Consider the following 22,148-nt stretch of genomic DNA (forward strand, 5'->3'; position numbering starts at 1 on the left):
GATCACATTGGTAGTTAGATAGAGCCAGAATCTGAATTCAAGTTTCCTCACTCCAAAACATACTTTTAAAAAAATGTAACATTTCAAACTTTTAGAAAAGTACAGCAACTAACCTATCAAATACCAGTATATCTACCACTAAACTCTACTGAATTATTTGTGAAATAGTGCTATACTGACTTCAGATGTTCCTTTAAAACAAAAGGTGATGGATTGGAAGCACTCTATAAACCTGCTTCCTACCCCCATGTTCTGCTTCCCTTCCCATACAAATTTATCCTGACTTAGTATTTGCTTTTCACCATCATTTGTGTATGCTATTACTACCAGTGGAAATGTCTATAGACAGTAACATTGCTCTATATGTTGTTGTTTTTATTAAGCCCTGATCAGGTGTACCTTGGTAAATATGTTCTCCCATTCAGTTTGTTGATAGTTTCTTTTGCTGTGGAGAAGCTTTTTATTTTTTTAAATTTTTTTGTGTGTGTATTTCTTTTTTTATTGATTAAGTTATTACATATGTGTCCTTATCCCCATATTATCCCCCAGCCCCCCCACTCATGCCCTCACTCCCCTGTTGTCTGTGTCCATTGGTAAGGCCTATATGCTTGCATATAAGTCCTTTGGTTGATCTCTCGCTCTATATGTTTTTAAACTTATATAAATGTTATTATGCTCTTTGTGTCATTCTGCAAGCTGGTTTAATCAACCAACATTGCCTTCCATTGTATGCATATAAAGTAATGTATTTGTCATTTTTCTGTTGTTTTAAGTTTCTGCCAAATTTTTCTTATCACAAATAATGCTACAGAAAGCATTTCTATACTAGTCTTTTTAGGCATATGTGTAAAAGTTTTTCTGGAGTACATATCTGGAGTGTTCACTTTTCCATTATCCTCTACCAGGGCTCATGCAATCTGTGTGAATTCCATATTTGATGTTGAGATACCAGGGTCTTGGATGTGAGATATAGGTACAGGATTGTGAAGAAACGGGGGCTTTTAGAGGACTTTGTGTTGATAGCCCAAGTCATTTGGGAGAGGAATTTTAATTTGCAGCTAAAGCAGTGGATCTTGGGCACAAGATGAAAAGAGATTGGTTTATCCTTTGGCCTGATCAACTAACAAACTAATTTCAAGCTTGATTTGGAGTTATTGATAGAGTGAAGTAAAAGGGAATGGTCCAAGTGAAATAAGATCATTGGGAATAAGCTGTTTGGTGCTTTAAGTCAATGTTTTTAAACCAGGCATCCAGGGACCCCAGGTTTCCCATTGATCTACCTGAAGGTCCAGCTGAGGGTACATGTTAGGGAGACAGGCAGACAGCAGGGCCACCCCACACTGACACACTTTTACTTTATACATTAGACTTTGTGTAAGATTTTGTTTCAATAAAGTTTTTGTAGCTCAATGTCTTTTAAAATTTGTATAAATACATAAGAAGTCAAGTGACTAATGAGAGATATGTACTTATAAGGCTCCACAACTGGACATAGTTTGTGCCCCCAATTCTCTTTCACGTGGTGTTATGGTCAAGCACTGAGTAGTCTGTGTTCTGCAGTGCTGGTAGCAGCAATCCATATCTAAACCATGTTTCTGATGATATGGCAAATTAAGGATATAAATAGGTTAAGCATAGTAGTAATAGTATTTGGCTATTTATTATCCCAGGAGCACCATTATGTTGTGGTGACCTCAAAGAAGAATAAGTAATTCAGCTTCTTGCTTGCAGTGAAGAATGGGAACACTGAAGCTGGAGAATCAAGTGGGACCCAGGTCAGGAGGTGGCCTTGTAAACTAAGTGAAGCCATTTGTGCTCAATCCTCAGCGTAGAATTGAGGTAGCATTAGCAGGAAGGTCAGGTGACCACTAAAGTTTCTGCCAGACCTACCTTCTCCTCTTTTAGAGATGCAGATTTGTATAAAAGCCAAAGACTCCCCAAAGGTCAACATTTTTAGAATGTAAAGAAGAATTCATCTCAGCCATGTTTAAAAGGCAGATAAAAATTTTAAACACTGGTGAGAATCTGTAAATTGTTGAACTTTGGTTCTATTAAGGATCTTTGAGATTCATCATTTTAAAAAAAGTTTTCTATTTGAGAAACCAATATCATCACTATTCACTTTATGATACAAGCAAAAAACTTGCGCTTAACATACATATATCATCTATGATGATTTAAGTGTTCTCACTTTCTCCTAATATCTTTTCCCGAAAATGACGGCAAGAGTACTTTGTTTGTTTTAACTTGACCTATCTTTCACAACCCAGTTTAATCATTTCACAGGTATTCTTTTGAAACAAATGGGCTAGATGATCAGACAATAGTGGCACATTTTTACCATTTTAGTAATATATGCAAGAAACACCTTTAGTGATATTTGTATATCAAATTTCCTTTGTGTGCCTTTTTTCCCTAATGAATTCAGTATTAAAGGATTTATAAAATAGAACCTTATTAATTCAAAGCAAGGAATGCTAATGTGACCATAAAACATCTGAATTACAGAATAATGTTTAGAGAAATTTGTTTTATTATTTTAAAATAGAGTACTTACTATGTACTAAAATAGAAATGATTGCTAATATAAGGAAGGTAGTGAATTAAAAGTTTTATAGTGAACATAAAATATCATAATATCTTAAAGATAAAATTGTATTTCATTCTAAATTAATTACTAGACTTCTTTGTTATAGGAAGCTTTGTTTTTCCTGAACTCTTACATTAAGATCCTCACTGGAAGATTTAACCTGAGGTTGTGTGTTGTTTTTTTTAAAGAAAAATATTCTGTGTCTGAATGGGTATAAATTTTGTATTTGTGGTGTACAAATTAATAGATATTGAAGGATATTCATTCCCTACTAAATACTAAAGTTTTTGACTGGCTACTTATTTCCTAAAGAATGATGTTGGTCTGCTCAACGTGGCATTTTCATTGCCCATCACAATCTTTCCTCCACCTAATGTTCAGCTTCTTTTCTAGACTGGGATAGCCCAAAGAACTATTCCATAGATTTCCTTTGCAGATTCAGCTTATCATTAGGCCATTCCCAATTCTAACAACAGTATTGCTCAGGACTTCTCTAAAAAGACCACTGAGTGAGCCCTGTCTAAACCAGGTGCTCACAGATGATGTAATGGCAGAGCAATTACCCTGGCCAAAAGAGGAAAGGCCAAGGGCAGTGTGACTTACGGTTTCTAGCTTTAAGCCATTCATTGCAGTGCCAAACTCCCATGTTAGAATCCCTTTCTTTGTATTAATTAAAATAAATTCTCTAGGTGTAAATCCCTATGAAGTATCGCCTACTTTTATACCTGGGCATTAAAGGTTGCTTCAGTTCTGATTTTATTTTTCCAACTTAGAAGTCTTTCTTTCTTACATTAATAATTAACCAGTAAACTAATTTACTCAAATTCTTTTAGCTGGGTTTATTTAAAAGGAAAGAGTAACTTCAAGAAAAAGGTTATACCCATGGTTTACTGCTGTCTCCAGCCATGGGTCTTTGGGGCATACTTTGTTTTTTAATCTTCCTGGGGAAAAGTTGGGGACAGGAACAAACGTAAGTAAAAGGACCTATCTTGATTTTCAATGCATCTTAGTTGTGATGAGTGAAAATAAAATCAGTTAACTTTGTTAATTCAAAAATTACTTTCTACTTTTGAGAATACCAAGTGAATATTCTCATCTGAATAAGAAACTCATGGAAGTATTTTGATTTGATGACTAGCTAACAACATGACAGCTTTTACAGGATTGCTTTTTTTTAAATTACATAAGTGATTATTCAAATTTCACTTTGAAAAAGCACAAAATAATCTCTAAATGACAAACTTTCTTGTCATTTATTGCTTATTTATATTTAGTGCATTGTTTTCTAAATACTGTGCATAATAAAACAAGGGTTACTTGGGGGTTAATTCTAATACAGTGATTTGAAAAACTATTGTAATTATTTTTATATTACGAGCTCATTCTTTACAATGGTTAGTGTTATTATTGAAATACTGTATATTTTAAACTATGTCTTAAAATAGTGATCCATATCTAGAAATAACATTATTGAAAAGGAACTGAGTATCTAATTGAACCTACTAATTTCACATATGAGGATAAGTGGCGACAAGGAAAGTGACTTACCAAAAGTCACTCTATTAAAGAGAGACAGAAGCAGGACTAGTATTAAGGACTCCTCTTTACTATTTTAATTTTTTTCCAGTTTATCATAAATGTATAAATATGTAAACTATATTATGAATATAAATGTGTTCTTAGGATCTCATAAATCTGATTTCCTTGCATTGCTACAATCACCCCAGTACCTTTGGTATTTTTTATTTATTCATTTTTGAAAGACAAGTGGCTGAAGTTCAAAGAGATTGAGATTAAGTGGTAGAACTAGGACCAGGATTCTGAATTCTTCCTATACACTGTACTGGCCTTTAATAAGCATTGCCTCTCTTTCTCTTGAAAAAGTGAGAGTGTACCATTTACAACATGGTCATCAGTCAATTAAATATATAATAAATTTATATACAGCTTGCATTTTAGTGGGAGAAGCAAATAATGAATGAACCAATGAATAAATAAGGTCAGATGATTATTAATGCTATGAAGAAAGAAGTAAAGGAGAGTAATAGGATACAAAAATGATGAGGAACTATTTGAAAATGTAGACAGATAAGGTTCTTTTTAAAATTATTATTTTTTACTTTTTATTTTTTTCTGTCACCATTCTCTAAGGCACTCATACAGAACTTGAAGGAAGGGAACAATCTTTGCAAATATCTGGGGAAAGAACATTCCAGGTAGAGGCCAAACTGACATTTTTGCCCCCCTGCAAGCTGAGTGGCCTGATCCTCTGCAACTATTGAAAGAAAATTTTAAAAGTGCAAAATTCTTTGGATTAGATTGTGCAACTGATAAATCAGTATAGACCAAAATCTGGAAAAATGGTGGTTCCAGAGCCATCTTTTTTTTTTTTTAATATATATTTTATTGATTTTTTACAGAGAGGAAGGGAGAGAGATAGAGAGTTAGAAACATCGATCAGCCGCCTCCTGCACACCTCCTATTGGGTTGTGCCCGCAACCAAGGTACATGCCCTTGACCGGAATTGAACCTGGGACCTTTCAGTCCGCAGGCCGACGCTCTACCACTGAGCCAAACCAGTTATGGCTCCAGAGCCATCTTTTACGGACTTGTAAACACTGAGTATTTTATGTTTCCCCACCACTACCACATAGACAATTCAAAATTAAAACATAAAATACAAAATTTCTAAGAATACTGAAATTAAAATACATATTTTTTTTCTAGATTTGCAAAGCTCTTGATAAATTCAGTGTAGTACAGCAATTGAAAGTGTTACTTCAGGAAACAGGCTTCTCAAGAACAATTCCAAATTCTATAACTTATTAGTTGTGTGACCCTGGGTAAGTTAATTATCAGTTTTCTCTGTAAAATAGAGGTAATAATAAGACTTTTCTCAGACAGTGGTGGTAGCAATACAGTGAATTTATATATGTATAATGTGCTTAAAAAGGTACTTAGCACATTGTAAATTTCGGTATATTTACCTTATTATCATCAAAGCTAAAGTTTTCTTATTTTCCGATATTTCTGGGTAAGCACTTAGGGAAATCAGATGACGGTTGGAAGCCCAGAGATTCTTTTCTCTCTTTCATAATTTGACTGTAAATGGTTCCAAATTAGTTGTCATGTAGAACTGCCAGGTGTTTAAAGTAGTTAATTGCCTCCAAATTGATTTCATTGTTACTAAACACTTGCTATTTGAAAAGACTTTTTAAATGTTATAATTTTGACAAGAGCCTGCAATAATTCTGCCAGTTGAAGTGATGAGCTCTTAGGTCTCAATCATTATCACCTTTTGGATTGAAACTCTTTTTTCTATGCAGTAGAATAAACACTTTTTTCTATGTAGTAGCTTTCACTATTCAAACTATATACTTTGTGATATAATTAATAACCTGGTTTATATTTATAGGTTTTCTTTTAATAAACAATGAAAAAAATCACACATTAAAAAATTTATTTCAAAAACATATAATTCATATTCATTCTTGTATATATCACATGAAAAATAAAACTGAGGGAACAGCCTGGGGCTGTGAACAAAGCTTGTAACTTTGACCACAGTTTAACACAACAAGAGAGATCTGAATATAGTCTTTCATTCACATATAAGCCAGGTGACCTCAGTCAAATTAACCTCTTATCACTTGTAAAATAAGAAAACAATAGTATCTACGTCATTGGCTTGTTGTAAAGATTAAAAGAATCTATACTAATAAAAGGGTAATATGCTAATTAGAGCAGATGTCTTCCGGATGTCCTTCTGGACAAAGTCACCGTGGTGGGGGCCGAGGCAGAGGCAGTTAGGGGCAATCAGGCTGGCAGGAGAAAGCAGTTAGGGGCGATCAGGCCAGCAGGGGAGGGCAGTTAGGGGCGATCAGGCCAGCAAGGGAGGGCAGTTAGGATCAGGCCTAAACCGGTAGTCGGACATCTCCTGAGGGGTCCTGGATTGGAGAGGGTGCAGGCCAGGCTTAGGGACCCCTCCCCTGCACAATTTCGTGCACCAGGCCTCTAGTTGTATATAAAGTGCTAATACAGACACTCATATATGATAACTACTCAGTTACTGTTATTATCATTATTATTGTATGGTTGTTGTTATTTGGTCTCTAAGGACTCTATAACTATTTGCATTTTCAAATGCATTCTCCCAAACTCACTTTTATTCTATCTTTTTTAAAAATCCACTCACTAGTATAACACCAGTACTTCTAAGATTACTTCCTTTCAAATAATTTAGTGAAATTAATGAATCTTAAAATTTATTGAGTACTAAACATGCTAAGTGCTTTCATGTACATAGTCTCACTTCATCCTTACCTCAGCCTGGTAAAGAAGGTGATATTTTCACAGTTAAGTTATTTTTGTCTCAGAGAGGGTTAGTGACTTTAGCATGGTTACTCAGCCAGTAGGTGGCAGCACTGGAATTCAATCATTGGTAACTTGCTTTTTTTCTGCTTTGGGCAAAAATAGTGACCCTATTTACATGTTCTAGTCAACACCATTAAGTCTTCCTTTGTTGCAGTAGCTCAAGAAGGTGCTATTACTACCTTCCTAAATGTTAACTAAATCTCCAGTGCTATTTTTCAAGTCCTGATTTCAAGCTATTTCTTTTTTGGAGACTATGCTGAAATGACCATAGATCACAAATAAATTTTAATTAAAAAATTATTTTTAAGTTGAGAAAATGTGCCTATTTTAAATTGAATATCTCAAGTGAGATGAAGAAATCAGAAGTATAACAAAGTATGTCATATAGAGATACTGATCCTTCTCTTTCCCTGTTTCAACAGGTATGTCATATCAGCACCAAAAGTACTTCGTGTTGGAGCATCTGAAAATATTGTAATTCAAGTTTATGGATACACTGAAGCATTTGATGCAACAATCTCCATTAAAAGTTATCCAGATAAAAAAATTAGTTATGCTTCAGCCTCTGTTACTTTATCCACAGAAAATAAATTCCAAAACTCTGCAATCTTAACAGTATGTATTTATCTTTTATTTTCTATAAACATATAAAATATTCTCAATTAAATGTGTTCAAAGTTTGAATATTGATAACATAGAGATTTGATCTTTTATAACATTATATCTTTGTGTGATTATTAAATGATGTATGTCAGTCACTAATGATAATATGAAGGAAACAGAAAATTCTAAATAGGAAAATAAAATTGTACTAATATGTAAATATTTGAAAATACATCGAAAATACTTATTATCTGTGAAAATTATCATTAGAAATAGAGAAATATGATATGCATATTGATCTATAATGCATTGCCTACAGAAAGCCATAGATGCTATTGAACATTTGTTTGTTTAAATTCCAATACTGTACAATTATAGTTTCCAAAATGAATAAATTATTGATTACTGAAGTAAATAGCTCTGATTGACAACCTATAGTTAATAAAATAAAATAAAACCTTGATCAAATAACTTTTCTCCTATTAAGTTATTATAATATAGCTTGGCTAGAAAGGTGCTTTCAACTCATTTCTTATTAAAAATTCTGATAACTAAAAATAATTTTCCATACTTATTTATTTAGCAACGTGAATAAATATAACAAAAATATTATTTTAAATTACAATAAAAATTCAAGAACCAGAAAAATAAAAGATTGCCAGAGCCCTGAGGTTCATTTATACCACTGTTTCTTAAAAGTGAGTTCTGTTTAAACAGTGCTAACTTAGTTAATTGGAAAGGAGATTAAGGTAGACAAATCATAAATTTTGGTGCAAATCTTAAGCGTCTAATTTTATCTTAACATTATAATGTATCTTTATTTGCCAATTGTTTGATATTGTGCCAAGGTCTTTTCTTCATGTGCAGACCCATTGATTGGAATGCCAAATCTTATTTACTATGTGCCACACCTTTAATAAATCATCTTTGTTCCACAGTTTCTGTTTCTTTGAAGTGGACAAAGTACTTAAAGACACTTGTGAAGAACCTGAGTGCAGAATCTTAATAGCTTGTTACTGTTTTCCAAACTTTTTCAGTGCTCTCACATATGTAATTTCAAGCAGTTGATTTTAGTGATTAACTTTTATCCTATGTGTAAAGCCTAAGTTTTCAGAGAAGCACTTGTCTTTCTTTTATTACTTTTTATGTATTAAATTTGCATACCATGCAACGTAAAGTGGATAATTACAATTACTTACAAATATTGGAAAGCATGCAGCTCAACTGGTGGGAACAGAAGGATATAGATATAATACAAAGTGTCCAGACATCAGTGAGAATGTTGAAGGGAAGAAATGGAGACCATGAGCTAATCCAGCAAACTGATGAAGTGAAAAAGAGCTTCTATAGCCCTAGCCGTTTTGGCTCAGTGGATAGAGAGTCAACCTGCGGACTGAAGATTCCTGGGTTTGATTCTGGTCAAGGGCACATGCCTGGGTTGCGGGCTCGATCCTCAGTAGAAGACGTGCAGGAGGCATCCAACCAATGATTCTCTGTCATCATTCATATTTCTATTTCTCTCTCCCTCTCCCTTCCTCTCTGAAATCAGTAAAAATATATTTTAAAAACAAGAGAACTTCAATAGCTTAAATAGTTTTACTAAATGCATATAACATTTAGGAAACACTTCTAATTGCTTAAACCTAATTTTGGTTATGATATTTAACACTGAAGGGCTTTGGGCAAAATTTATTTACTATTCTTTCTCCCCTACTGCTTTTAAAATGATTAAATACACATACTTATTTCTCCTTCTAATGAGATTACAGTGGTATTTAGAAAATCTGAATATTTTATAACCTTAAAACTATTATGTTCTTTTTTTTTATCAACATTTCTGTTACAGATACAACCCAAACAATTGCCTGGAGGACAAAACCTAGTTCCACATGTGTATTTGGATGTTTTATCAAAGCATTTTTCAAAATCAAAAAAAATGCCAATAACCTACGACAATGGATTTCTCTTCATTCAAACAGACAAACCTGTTTACACTCCAGAACAATCAGGTAGAGTTTAAGGTGCTTCTTCCCCTAGGGAGGACAATTGACGCTACTTAGAGCTTTTTAACATTTGAAAATATGTGGATACAGGTTTTTAAAAGAAAAGACTCATTAATAATTTATATATCTGCAGACTAACTTTTTCTTTCTTTTAAAAATAGATTTTCGTGTATTAACCATGTATTGATTTATTTTAATGAGATTCATCTCTTTTAAGAATGATTATTGTTTAAAAAACTAAAATACCCTTGTGTTTAACAGAGTTTTTGATGCTATCAATTATTTTTACAGTAAAGGTTAGAGTTTATTCACTGAATGATGACTTGAAGCCAGCCAAAAGAGAAATTGTCTTAACTTTCATAGTAAGTATGTTATTTATTTAAATAATAATTTAACTCATTTTTAGGATAAGATACATAATTTCATAACCCCACCCCAATGCCATATGAACTCATTCAGTGCTCAGTAAATGGTGACTGAACACTTTCTGTGAATATAACATTGTATGTCTATATCTCTAAAATTGGCATGTGTAAAGAAGCCATGAAAATGAAATCTCAACGATTTTAAACTAAATCATTTAAATATATACTTCATGATTTCTTTCTCTAAGAACATCAGTCAATCACTAAGAATTAATTGAATATCTATTATGAGATTTTTTATTTGTACAATTCAAGATAAAGAATTATAATAAATGAAATTTACATTTGAGGACTTTAGAGTTTAATAACTAACATACTAACACATGAAAAATAGTGCTAAATCATGAGATAAAGATGAGCAGTTACCTATTAACAGTATAGGTGTATTAGTAATGGCCCTTCACCATAGGCTGCAGCACCTTTTCTCCTAATTGTACAATAGGACAAATGACACATAAGCTCAGAGGGAAGACAAAATAGGGGTGAAATTGAGGGATGATGTAATCCTTTTCTGTAATTGAATACGTAAAGGAAATCTTAAGCTGGGTCTTAATGAAAGGAATAGCCATAGGTTTTTTAAAAATAATGAAGAACTTCCCATGGTAATATATAGCATGAATTTAGCTATGACAGTAAGAAATGGGGATAGTACATAAACTGGCTGACTGATGTCAGAAGTCTGGAAGAGAACTAAGGAGAGGCAGTCAGCTCAAATACCCTTTTTCTGTCAGAAAATACTAGAGCATGTGGTCAGATGCTGTTTATTCTACCTTCTACCCCTCTCGGTGGTTGCACTTGAGTGATGTAGAATCCTGACACCACACAAGGAAGAATGGATGCCAGTTGTCCTGTGTAAGAGCTGTCCCAGGAAGACAGGATTGAGGAATTTGATCCTAGAGCAGTGGAGAGTCAGCATGCAGGTTGCCTGTCACTACTTGAGCCAATTAAGCAGAGACAGGATTGAATCGTATATGAGCGTTTTATTTTCCAATATTGCCGGCAACATGGGAGAGCAGTGGTCATCCACAGAAATCTGTTCCACACACCCCCTCTCGTTCCCCTTATAAACAAGTTGCTTATATTGGGTAGAAGGACAAAGATTAGGAATGGGTAAAATGGTTACAGATTACAGACAATGCAGGCTAGTGGTTACAAAGGGTAGGCGCTTCCAGGTGGTTACAGCCCAGGATTCCATTGTTTTGGCAACAAAATTGTTCATCTTTCCATGATGATAGGCAGTTCTCGGATAAGGAGAATGGACCACATTTCGAGTTCAACTCCCAGGTCCCGGGGCATACAACTCCCAGCCAGGTCAGAGTATGCTTTCTTTAATCAGAACAAAACAATCACAGTTAACAGAGCATGATTAATATTCTTTATAACTATAGCTATTCCCCACTATTCTATTTCTGCCCCTAAACAAAAATAGTACTTGAGAGAGATCATCTTAGAAGCACAGTGTACAATGGACTGCAGGGATAAAGATCAACCTAGAAGATATTTTGCCTCAATTCTGATTCTTTTTCAAAATGGACCTTTGCAACTCAAGAAAAAAAATACCTCAAAAATCCGACCATTAATTTCACAGTCATGGCATATAGTGGTAAATTTCTGGGTTAAGTTCAAAATGGACCTCTACATGTAGTCCAAAGAAAATAAGAAACCTCATTTAAATAATTTCCAAGCCCACACAGAAAAGGAAGCTTATGGGAAAGCTTTATGAAAACTTTAAAATTTGTTTAACTAATTTGAATGTTTTATCAAGCTCAAAATGACCATACTGCAACTATAAATATCTAGCTACTAAATGTATTTAATAGATTTTGGTATCTATAAAGCCTGAGTTCACATTTGATTAATTATAACATCAGTTATTTCTGTACTTTGTTTTTTTAGTTATACTAGATAGAGTTGAATCTCATCTAAGTAACTGAGACTAGGATACCTGGAAACTGATTTATACGTGTGTGTGTGTGTGTGTGTGTGTGTGTGTGTGTGTGTGTGTCAAGAGAGGGAGAAGGGGTCCAAGAAGAGAGAGAGACGTGGCTTAAATGAGCCATATTTGCCTTCCACACAGTTAAATAATCTTTCTCCTTCATATTTAATTTGAAGGCATGGATATTTGTTAGTAAATATTTCTGTAGATCAAATATAATATAATCAGTTAATTTTTAAAATTCGGTTTATGTGCTTTGATGTTGTTTGTTTTTATTCAAAGGATCCTCAAGGATCAGGAGTTGACATTGTAGAAGAAAGTGATTATACTGGAATTATCTCTTTTCCTGACTTCAAGATTCCATATAATCCTAGGTATTTTAAAATATTTGTTAATAAAGTTTTCTTTAAAAAAACACATCTGGAACTTTTGGTGGTGAGGCAGATCACCAATCAAATGAAGCAACCTACTGTGAAAGAAATGAGGATATGCAAAATCTTTTAAAGAGTAATGAGAAGCTAGACTCAATTTCTCGGGGAGAAGAGAGGAGAATTTCCCAATACTTCTCATCAATCTGCTTTACACATAGAAATTAAACTTTGGAAGAGGAAAAAATAGACCCCAGGCTGGCTTTCTTTCTTTCTTCCTCTCTCTCTTTCTTTCTTTCTTTCATTCTTTAAATCAAAACCATCAACCTTCCATCCTTTAAGAAAATCAAATAGACTATCAGTCTAAAAGGCTAGTGTGGTCCCGTGCCTTGCTCTGAAAGTTATAAATATATTACTATTTATAGTCTTTTCTGCATAGACTATCATAGTTCAAGAGAGAGGATGTTCTTGGAGCTATTTCTCCCACTTGGCGTCATGTTAAAATATTTAAGAATATGTTTAAACAGAATCAAATGTAAAAAATATTTAGTGAACACATTCCTAGTATGTGCAAAGTACAAGAGGAATGAGAGATATAAAATAGGAATGAAGAATCCACAGTTCCTGCCTTCAAGTTGTTTAGAGTAGGACAAATAAGATAGGTGCACCTATAAATGGCCAAATTACTTTAAAGTAAAAATCTTTTAATGGTAATTTTTGCTTTGTCCTCTAGAAGGTAGTTTACAGTTAATTTACTATACTGAAGATTATCTAGAAATTTGGATTAAATTGGGGAATTTAAATAATTTGGATAATTTTTAAATTGTATACTTTCTTGAAAATATTACATACTCTGTAGCACAGAACTGAACCTATTTTACAACTATTATCATTTCTCCAACTGTTATAATTTCTTCATCTTGTGCCATTTGCTCTGTGACAGATTATGTGTCAACCATGGTAGCTTCTCATGGCCAGTATTTTCATGCTCTAGTACCTTTGCACATGTTGTTTCCTCTGCTTAGATAGTGTTTTACCTTGTTCTTCATAAAGCTGGCTTCTTCCCATTCTGTAGAAAACAGGTTAAATGCTCCCTTTTCAAAGACATTAGTCCTGGACACATGATCTATTGTAGTCCCTCACCTTTCTTTTATTCTCTTATTCCTTAGTGGCACTTATTTCAATTTTACAATTATTTATTTAGTTATTTACTTGCCTTTTATTCCCACTAGACTGTAAACTCCTTGAGAACAGGGATGGTGTTTTTATTGTTCACTGTTATATCTCCAGCACTTCAACATAACAGGCACATTGAATTAATGATGTTGATAATATTCAATGTATTGATTGATAGCCAGTACACAAAGTAGATATTGTCTTTCCCATTTCACAAATGAGGTTAAGCAACTTTCCCAAGTATCCAATCTGCTAATAAATGGAAAAGTAAACATTTGAAATCCCATGAACTATTAGCTCTATGAAGACGGACCCTTTTATCTTGTTTATTTTTTTTATCTACAGTGTTTAATCCAGTGCTCAGTAAATATTTTTGACTGAAGGTTTTTAATTAAACCCAGATAATTTTCCTCTTTGAACAGGCCATACTTTTTCTCTAGCTATAGCTTCTTTTACATGAGGTGTGAATCTTATCATCTGGATGGGCTTGACCTGAATTTTATGTTTCTAGAGACATTATTATGAATGTCCTACTATAGTGTAGATTTCAATATTATATTAAAAATATAATAAAGCTCCAGAATCAAGTAAATTCTCAAGTATCACAAGCTCTTCAATTCAAAGCTATTGACAATATTAAGATAAAGTACCTGAAAAAATAACACAACATATGAAAAACTAATTACTAAACAGTGTCTAATATCTCCAAAACACTCAGCTATTTCCATTTATTGCAAATAAAATGTATCACTTAGACTATATTAACTTACTTTTCCCTCCTTAAAACAAGAATTGATTAGATTTCTGCTGGGTAAATTAAAAATATTTGAAAACTTATGTAATTTTAAATATCTTGCTTTCACAGATATGGTATGTGGAAAATTCAAGCTAAATATAAAGAGGACTTTTCAACAACTGGAACTGCATATTTTGAAGTTAAAGAATATGGTAATTTTTGACAATTAAAAATTTATAAAGAGTTAATGCTTTTGCAATAATTATTTTCATTAATGAATTTAATGTAAACTCAATCCCTGAAGAAAAGGCAACCTACTGATATGGTCAGAAGTACTGGTGGAGGGGGTGAGCGTGATTGTCCCCATGCCTAGGCTCTAGTTTCAGCATGCTCTTGTTAACCTTGAATAAGCACACCAACCTCTCTGGACCTTTGTTCCTCATCATAGAACCTGAAAAGTCCTAGCCTCCTGAGGAGCTTGACTAGTGAAGGTATTTTTCCAAGTTATGATTTTAGGAGAAACTTACTCAGAGATGAGGTAAATGGAACCCAGAAAGACTAATAGATGATTTACTAAAGTCATTACAACCAATTAGTGACAGAACAAGGACAGCAATTGGATTTCCTTACCTCTAGTCGAATGCTATTTTTCTTCTGGTTCACAAATCCCTAATATATTTATTTGGAAATTAAAGATATTCTTATTTTGAAATCAGTCACATTAAAGGACTAATAATTAACGTATAAATAGATTAATCTTTCAGTTTTTAATAGTTGTTTATTAGAGTATTTGTGTGCTCTAATATCCAATTTAACTTTCTTGAAATCATTTTTAATTCCCCATGAAACTCTTAATTTGGAAAATAAACACACAAATTTAACAATTAAACAAAATAGTGAAAACAGATTTGTTACAATGAAACTCAACTTTAAGGATTATAGGCTTGCCCAGACAGTGTGGATCAGTGGTTGAGTGTCAACCTATGAACTAGGGATGTGCAGGAGGCAGCCGATCAATGATTCTTTCTCATCATTGATGTTTCTATCCCTTTATCCCTTTCCCTTCCTCTTTGAAATCAATAAAAATAAATAAATAAGTAAAGATGATAGACTCTCAATACATATAATTACAACCAACCTCCCTTCCTCCAAGTGTTTTTGCTGCTTTCTGTATATATCTAAAATTCATACACCTCTTATTATCTGTGATCACCCTCATCTATTCATCAACAAGCTCTCTCCTGGATTACTGCAAAGCCTCTTCATTGCTATCTCTGCTTCCAAACTCTTCCCCCTTGGTTTTAGCCAAAATAATGTTGAAATGCAAATCTCATAATGTTATATCACTATTGAAAAGTCCCCAATAATCCCTCATTCCTTTTATAATGAAAATCAAAATCTCTAATTTGAGCTGGCCTACCTCCTCTTCAGCCTCATTTTATACCACTCTCACCCTTGCTTCCCTCCAACAGTGGGTACTTTGTGCATGATATTCCATCTGCCTACAACGCTTTTCCCTCCCTCATTGCCTAGCCAGTTCCTACTCACCTTTCAAGTCTCAATTGAAAAGCCATTTATCCAGAAAAGCTTTCCCTGAATTCTCTTTCCTGAGTAGGAGTCTCTGTATTTCTTCATATCTGTTTTCATAACTGTGGCTTAGGTGTTTATCTGTGCTTATGCTTATCTTCCCTGCTTGACTGTGAGCTCATTAAGGACAGGGTTTGTGTCAATTTTGTTCACTGGTATATCACTGTTGACAGGAGTGTCCCTGCTATATGGATGAAAGAGTGAAATATTTTCTTGCATTTCATATCCTGGAGAGAGCACATCTACCTGGATCTTTGATAACATAGGAACACAGCCTCGAGTAGAAAATTGCATTGTTCTTTTACTTCTAGCCTTCACCATCCAGAAAACACATGAACTGTATCTGTAGCTAACTATCTCACTTACAGTTGTTTGCCAGTCTATGTCCACAATATCAGGGTCACTCAATCACCCAATTTTCTATTAACTGCTGTGTAGGTTAATAGAATTAGAATCCGGAAGCCCTGGTACACAGTCTGAGGAAGTATAAAGAGAAAACAGTGGCATTTCAACCGGTGATACTATTTTCTCTTGGGCAATCAAAAAAAAAAAGAAAAGCGGGGAGAACCCAACTCCTTTCTGCTCTAGTTTTTACTTTTGCATGGGTATTATTTCTTATAGTTCATTATAAACTCTCTTTTCTTTTTTTAAAATATATTTTTATTGATTTCAGAGAGGAAGGTAGAGGGAGATAGAAACATCAATGATCAGAGAGAATCACTGGTCCTCTGACTCCTACATGCCCCCCACTGGGGATCAAGCCTGCAACCTGGGCATGTGCCCTGACTGGAATCGAACCGTGACCTCCTGGTTCATAGGTCAACATTCAACCATTGCGCCACGCTGGCTGGACATAAACTCTTCTTGACTAAAGTCAGAGTTTTATGCTGGAATTTTGGACTGGGTGGATTTTATCTACTGGACAAAAAAGGGAAATGTTAAATAAGCAGGAATTTTCTATTTTTAATTTAATAAACATTTATTATATTTAAGACTTATGAGAAGGATGAGGGGGGAGATATACAAAGATATATAGAGAACATTTTGTTTTCAAGGAATCCACACTCTAGTCAAGGAAATAAACAATTGCCTATAATAAATGCTGTAATCTAAGTATAAACAAAGTGCTTCTGATACATAGATAGCTGGATTGACTTCCGATTGGTGGAGTAGGAGACTTCCCAGTGATGTCGTAATTGTTGTTGTTGTCCCTGATAATGATGATGACTACAGCGATGTTGTGTTGATGTTACATCAATTTTACCAGACAGAAGGCTGCTCTAATTTAAGTGGTAATATTGCCTTTTCCTTTTTATTTTCAGTGTTGCCACAGTTTTCTATCTCAATAGAACCAGAAAATAGTTTCATTGGTTATAAGAACTTTAATAATTTTGAAATTACTATAAAAGCAAGGTAAGAGAGTTATTTATTTTTCATATTATCCAGCTAAATTAAGTGCCAACTCTGGTTGGTGACAGTTATCCAAAATGAGATCTGTGATTTTTTTCCCCAGCTTTATTGAGATGTAATTGACATGTAACATTGTGAATGTTTAAGATGCACAATATGTTGATTTAATACATTTATGTTGTTGAGATCTGTGATTTATTGGCAATGTCTGCCATGAGTTTGGGATTGACTGATTGAGGAGACATTGTACCTATAGTTTGTTTGCTCATTCTGATGTGAGCTGGTTCTGATTTTAGCTTTGTTGTTATTCACCAGCAAAAATAAACCTAAAGAATCATTGTGTACATTTAGGAAACAGCATGATTTAGGATATTGGGACTGAGATATGAAGCCTTCTTTCCTTTTCATTTATTAATGGCTTAATCAGCCAACTAGTGCTCCATAACTACCTCAAGACTCAATGCCTTAAAACTATGACCATTTATGAGTTAGCTGGCAGTTCTGCTGATCTGGACTAGGCTCATCTCAGCTGGACTCACCCATGTACCTGCAGTCATTTGGCAGGTCAGCTGGAGGCTGGCTGGTTTAGGCAGGTCTTACTCACATGTCTGGTAATTGGCTGCCAGTTAACTGAAGCTACAAGGATGATTGGACTATGTGCATCTCTCATCAACTAACAGGCTAGTAGCAGCAGTAATACTTGAAGAGAAAATATGAAAGCATAAAAATCCTCTAAAGGCCTAAGCTTGAGACTGGCACACCGTCACTTCCACCACATTCTTTTGTCCAAAGCAAGTTACAAGATCAGCCCAGGAGGAAATAGACTCTCTTCACACTCTTTGCACATAAATAGCTGCAAAGATGGTGAACATATGGGCAAGTGGAAATTGGGGCTAGTTTTACAAGCAATCTACCATAAAAGTTTAGGTCATTTAAAAAGGCAATATCATGTAGTTATTAATAACAATAACCAATTTACATAACTATATTATCAGGCAGTTTTGAAGCACTCTGTATATATTAGCTCATTTAATCTTTATATACACTATGAGGTAGATACTATTACTACCCCCATTTTAAACCAAAAAATGGAGGTACAGAAATGTTCAGTAATTTGCCCAAGATTGCACAGCTAGTAAGCCACACAATCTGTCTGGTTCTGAGTCCAGGCCCTCAAATGCTTCCCTGTACTGCCTCTCTTCTAAAATAGAGTATTTGTTACTTAGTCTAAACCACATAAAAGGATCACCTGACATGGAATTATAAAAAGTAATTTCTTCTAATGGAGACACTATTTGTTCAAACTCTGAATAAGGAAAGTTAGTTCCTGTTATAGTATTATTTGCTGTGTGGAAAATTTCCTTTACTCTTACTTTAATTCTAAACTAAAAAGGTTTAATATACAATTAGGATTAAAATAAAATTTATCTCACATAGCAGTAAGATTGGGCATGCTGTTTTTAAATACATAAAAGGAAATAGGAGGCAGCTCCCCACTGACATCAAAATCATCAAGGAAGCTATGTGTTCTGTAGGAAAGGGCTCCGGACCTGAGTCTTTTGATTTCCTCAAGATCAGTTTTTTTCATCAAGCACATAGTCATAAAATCTGCACTTTGGCTTTATTATTGTAATTTTATGAGGATGAAATGTAATTGTAGATGGAAGACAATTTAAAGTGTATCAAGTATACAATGTAATTTCAAATTGTTAGTTTATCTGAATTTTATTTTTATAACCTTGATAGCCAAATAATCTTATGGTATTATTGTTTGACAGATATTTTTATAACAAAGTTGTTGCTGAGGCTGAAGTTTTTGTCTCTTTTGGAATAAAAGATGACTTACATGATGATAACAAGGAAATGATGGAAAAGGCAATGCGAAGCACAATGGTAAGATGTTAAGATGTTCAGTCGTACCTCAAGATACATCATGAATGCTAGAGATGGAAAATAACTTTAAAATTATCTAGTCTGATCCCTAATTTTATATAGGGATGGGAAATGGAAGCTGAAAACTCTCCATTGGCTTCTCATTGTCCTTAGGATAAAGCCAACTTGCCATGACATCAGCCTCCCTCGCCAGCCTATCTCCTGGCACTTCCCACCTTCCTCTCCCTTACACTAGTCTCTCTTGCTTCCAGGTCTTTGCAATACCGCTCCTGCTTGAGAATACTCTTCCCCTTTGTCCCCTCCAACCTCTTCTTTGTCTGGCTAATTCCTCCTCAGACTTTAAGTCTCAACCTTGACACCTTTTCTCTGGGAAGTCTCCCTGATTCCTCTCAACTAGGTTAACTGCCTCTGCCAGGTACTCCCTTAGGCCTTGGGCCTCTCTTAGTAGAGTACGTTTTACGATTTATTCTCAACCAGGGACTGTTTTTACCACTAAGGGGAAATTTTGAGATGTCCCACAGACATTTGTCATTGTCATAACTGGGGAAGAAGATGCTACTGGCATTTCATAGATAGAGGTCAGCAGTGCTGCTACACTCCTACAATGTACAGAGCAGCACCCCCCAACAGAGTTATCTTTCCAAAATGTTAATAGTAATGGTTTATTTACTTTTCTATCATTTTCTACACTAAGCCCCTTGTGAATCTGAATTGTTCCCACTATATACTCAGAGCCAGCATGGTTCCTGGCAAGTAGTAGGTACTACTCTCTATATACTTATGAGTGAATGAATTTGATACCATTGTAATGAACCCAGTTATTAATTAATAGAAAAGGAGAAGGGGGAAAGCCAAATAGTATAGGCATTCCATTTGTGCAGCTTTGCCAGAAAGCTGCAATTTAGACACATGCTCAATAAAGTCTGAGTGAAATAGGGAAGGTATTTGCCTGTCATTCATACCTGGAAATAGGTCATTGGCCAGAGTAGGCGTGGCCACTGCAAAGGCACGAAATTTGAGATATTTAAATTTCTTAAACAAAGGAGTTATCTCTTTTGCTTGATTCCTGGCCAGCAGGAGCTCTCACACTCCTGCATTTGCCCACATGGCCCATGGGTAACAGACACACTGGACTAATGGACTATAACTAGCCTAATGCTACACCAGACCCAGCTCCACCATGGACCAGAATCTCGGCACACTGGCTTTGCTTCTAGTTCTGCTGAATCCCTAGCTGCACTTCTTCCAGGACTGGTTTAAGGGAAATGGGACTTTACAGACACAAGAATATAATTTCACACAAATAAAAATCACTCATCCACTGGTGTAAATCTCAGAAAATTTTTTTTCTTGAGATATCATGAGGATCTGACCCCTCAGCACCTAGTAGGGAAAGGGATACCTCACTTTCAGTGGTGGACACTGCATTTCCACCAATAACAAATTTATTGGGAAGTTACTTGTCCAAGGTTAAGTAAGAGTTAGTGGTTGCTGGGACCAGATTAGAGCCCTGGTCCCCTTTTCCCTTATTCATTGATTTTTACATTATACCATAGATGATAAGGATTCATGTCATTCTACTCAGTGTTATATATTCATGTAGTTTGCATCACCAGTTATTTAGCCTTTGTTTTTTCAAAAGACACTTTTATTTGTTCAAGATATAAATTAGATGCCTCTTTTAAAAATATCCTATATATAATAAAAGAGAAACATGTAAATTGACCATCCCTTTGCTATACTCACCAGCCAATCAGGGTGAATATGCAAATTAATCCAACAAAGATGGTGGGTTAATTTGCATACATAGGCGCCCGGGCAGAGAGCAGAGCAGGAGAGCCAGAGGCTTGGGGGGCCGTGGCTCCCTCAGTCGCTCCCAGCGTGGGGAGCACCAGGAATGCTGGGAATCATAGTTCTGGTGGCAGACGGATCTCCTCCACTAGAGCAAAGTGAGCCTGGAGCAAGTTACTGTTGCAGTGGGGGATGGAGGGTAAGCAAAGATGAGAAACATAAGAAAAATCAGAGTGTCTAGGAAAAATTAAAGGGAAGATATTCTAAAACTTCCAGGAAATCTCCACCAATTACGCAAAGAAAAAAAAATGCCTCTGTTATTCTGTGAGCAACAAACCAAACTGGGTTGGGGGTCTCAGACAATTCATTCATATGGTTGCAAAGACAGACAGAAACTCCCGGATTGGAGAGGGCTCCCCTGAGGGCTCCCATATTGGAGAGGGTTCAGGTCGGGCTGAGGGACCCTACCTATCCCCACCCCGTGCACGAATCTTTGTGCACCGGGCCCCTAGTATGTATGTATGTGTGTGTGTGTATATATACATATATATATATATTAGATGTCTAGTGCACAAGATTCGTACACTTGGCGGGGGCAGTCCCTCAGCCTGGCCTGCACCCTCTCGCAGTCTGGGAGTCCTCGGAAGATGTCCGACTGATGGTTTAGGCCCACTCCCCAAGGCAGTTGGACATCCTTAGTGCTGCCGTCACCACCGCTGTGCTTGCCAGCCATGAGCCTGGCTTCTGGGCTTCTGGCTGAGTGATGCTCCCCCTGTGGGAGCGCACTGACCACCAGGGGGCAGCTTCTGCGTTGAGTGTCTTCCCCCTGGTGGTCAATGCACAGCATAGTGACCAGTCATTCCGCCGTTCGGTCAATTTGCATATTACCCTTTTATTATATAGGATTTTTTATTGATTTCAGAGAGGAAGGGAAAGGGAGAGATAGAAACATCAATGATGGGAGAGAATCATTGATTGGCTGCCTCCTGCACGCCCCTCACTGGGGATCAAGCCCACAGCCTGGGCATGTGCCCTTGACTAGAATCAAACCCAGGACTTTTCAGTCTGTAGGCCAAAGCTCTAACCACTGAGCAAACCTGCTAGGGCTAGATGCCTCTTTTTAATGCAAGATTCTATGCTATGCAACAGATGTATTTCAGAGGGAAGCGGGGGCAGCCAGAAGAGATTAACCAAAGAACTTATATGCATAGCCCATGGACAAACAATAGTGTGGGGAAGGCCAGGGGAGGGGATGT

General features: G+C 35.5%; 1 protein-coding gene across 1 annotated transcript in view; it reads left to right on the forward strand.

Annotated features, from left to right (window-relative positions):
* Positions 1 to 3,451: 3,451 nt before the first annotated feature.
* The window catches only part of C5 (complement component 5), an 80,418-nt gene continuing 61,721 nt past the window's right edge, over positions 3,452 to 22,148 (forward strand). The window contains exons 1-8 of the mRNA XM_005879203.2: positions 3,452 to 3,560; positions 7,387 to 7,579; positions 9,414 to 9,576; positions 9,862 to 9,932; positions 12,214 to 12,305; positions 14,341 to 14,423; positions 17,121 to 17,211; positions 18,987 to 19,101. Of these exons, the coding sequence (XP_005879265.1) occupies positions 3,496 to 3,560; positions 7,387 to 7,579; positions 9,414 to 9,576; positions 9,862 to 9,932; positions 12,214 to 12,305; positions 14,341 to 14,423; positions 17,121 to 17,211; positions 18,987 to 19,101 (873 nt within the window). The 5' untranslated portion in view covers positions 3,452 to 3,495. The remainder of the gene's footprint in view (positions 3,561 to 7,386; positions 7,580 to 9,413; positions 9,577 to 9,861; positions 9,933 to 12,213; positions 12,306 to 14,340; positions 14,424 to 17,120; positions 17,212 to 18,986; positions 19,102 to 22,148) is intronic.

The sequence above is a fragment of the Myotis brandtii genome, unplaced genomic scaffold, assembly GCF_000412655.1.
Source record: "Myotis brandtii unplaced genomic scaffold, ASM41265v1 scaffold589, whole genome shotgun sequence".
NCBI classification, from domain to species: domain Eukaryota; kingdom Metazoa; phylum Chordata; class Mammalia; order Chiroptera; family Vespertilionidae; genus Myotis; species Myotis brandtii.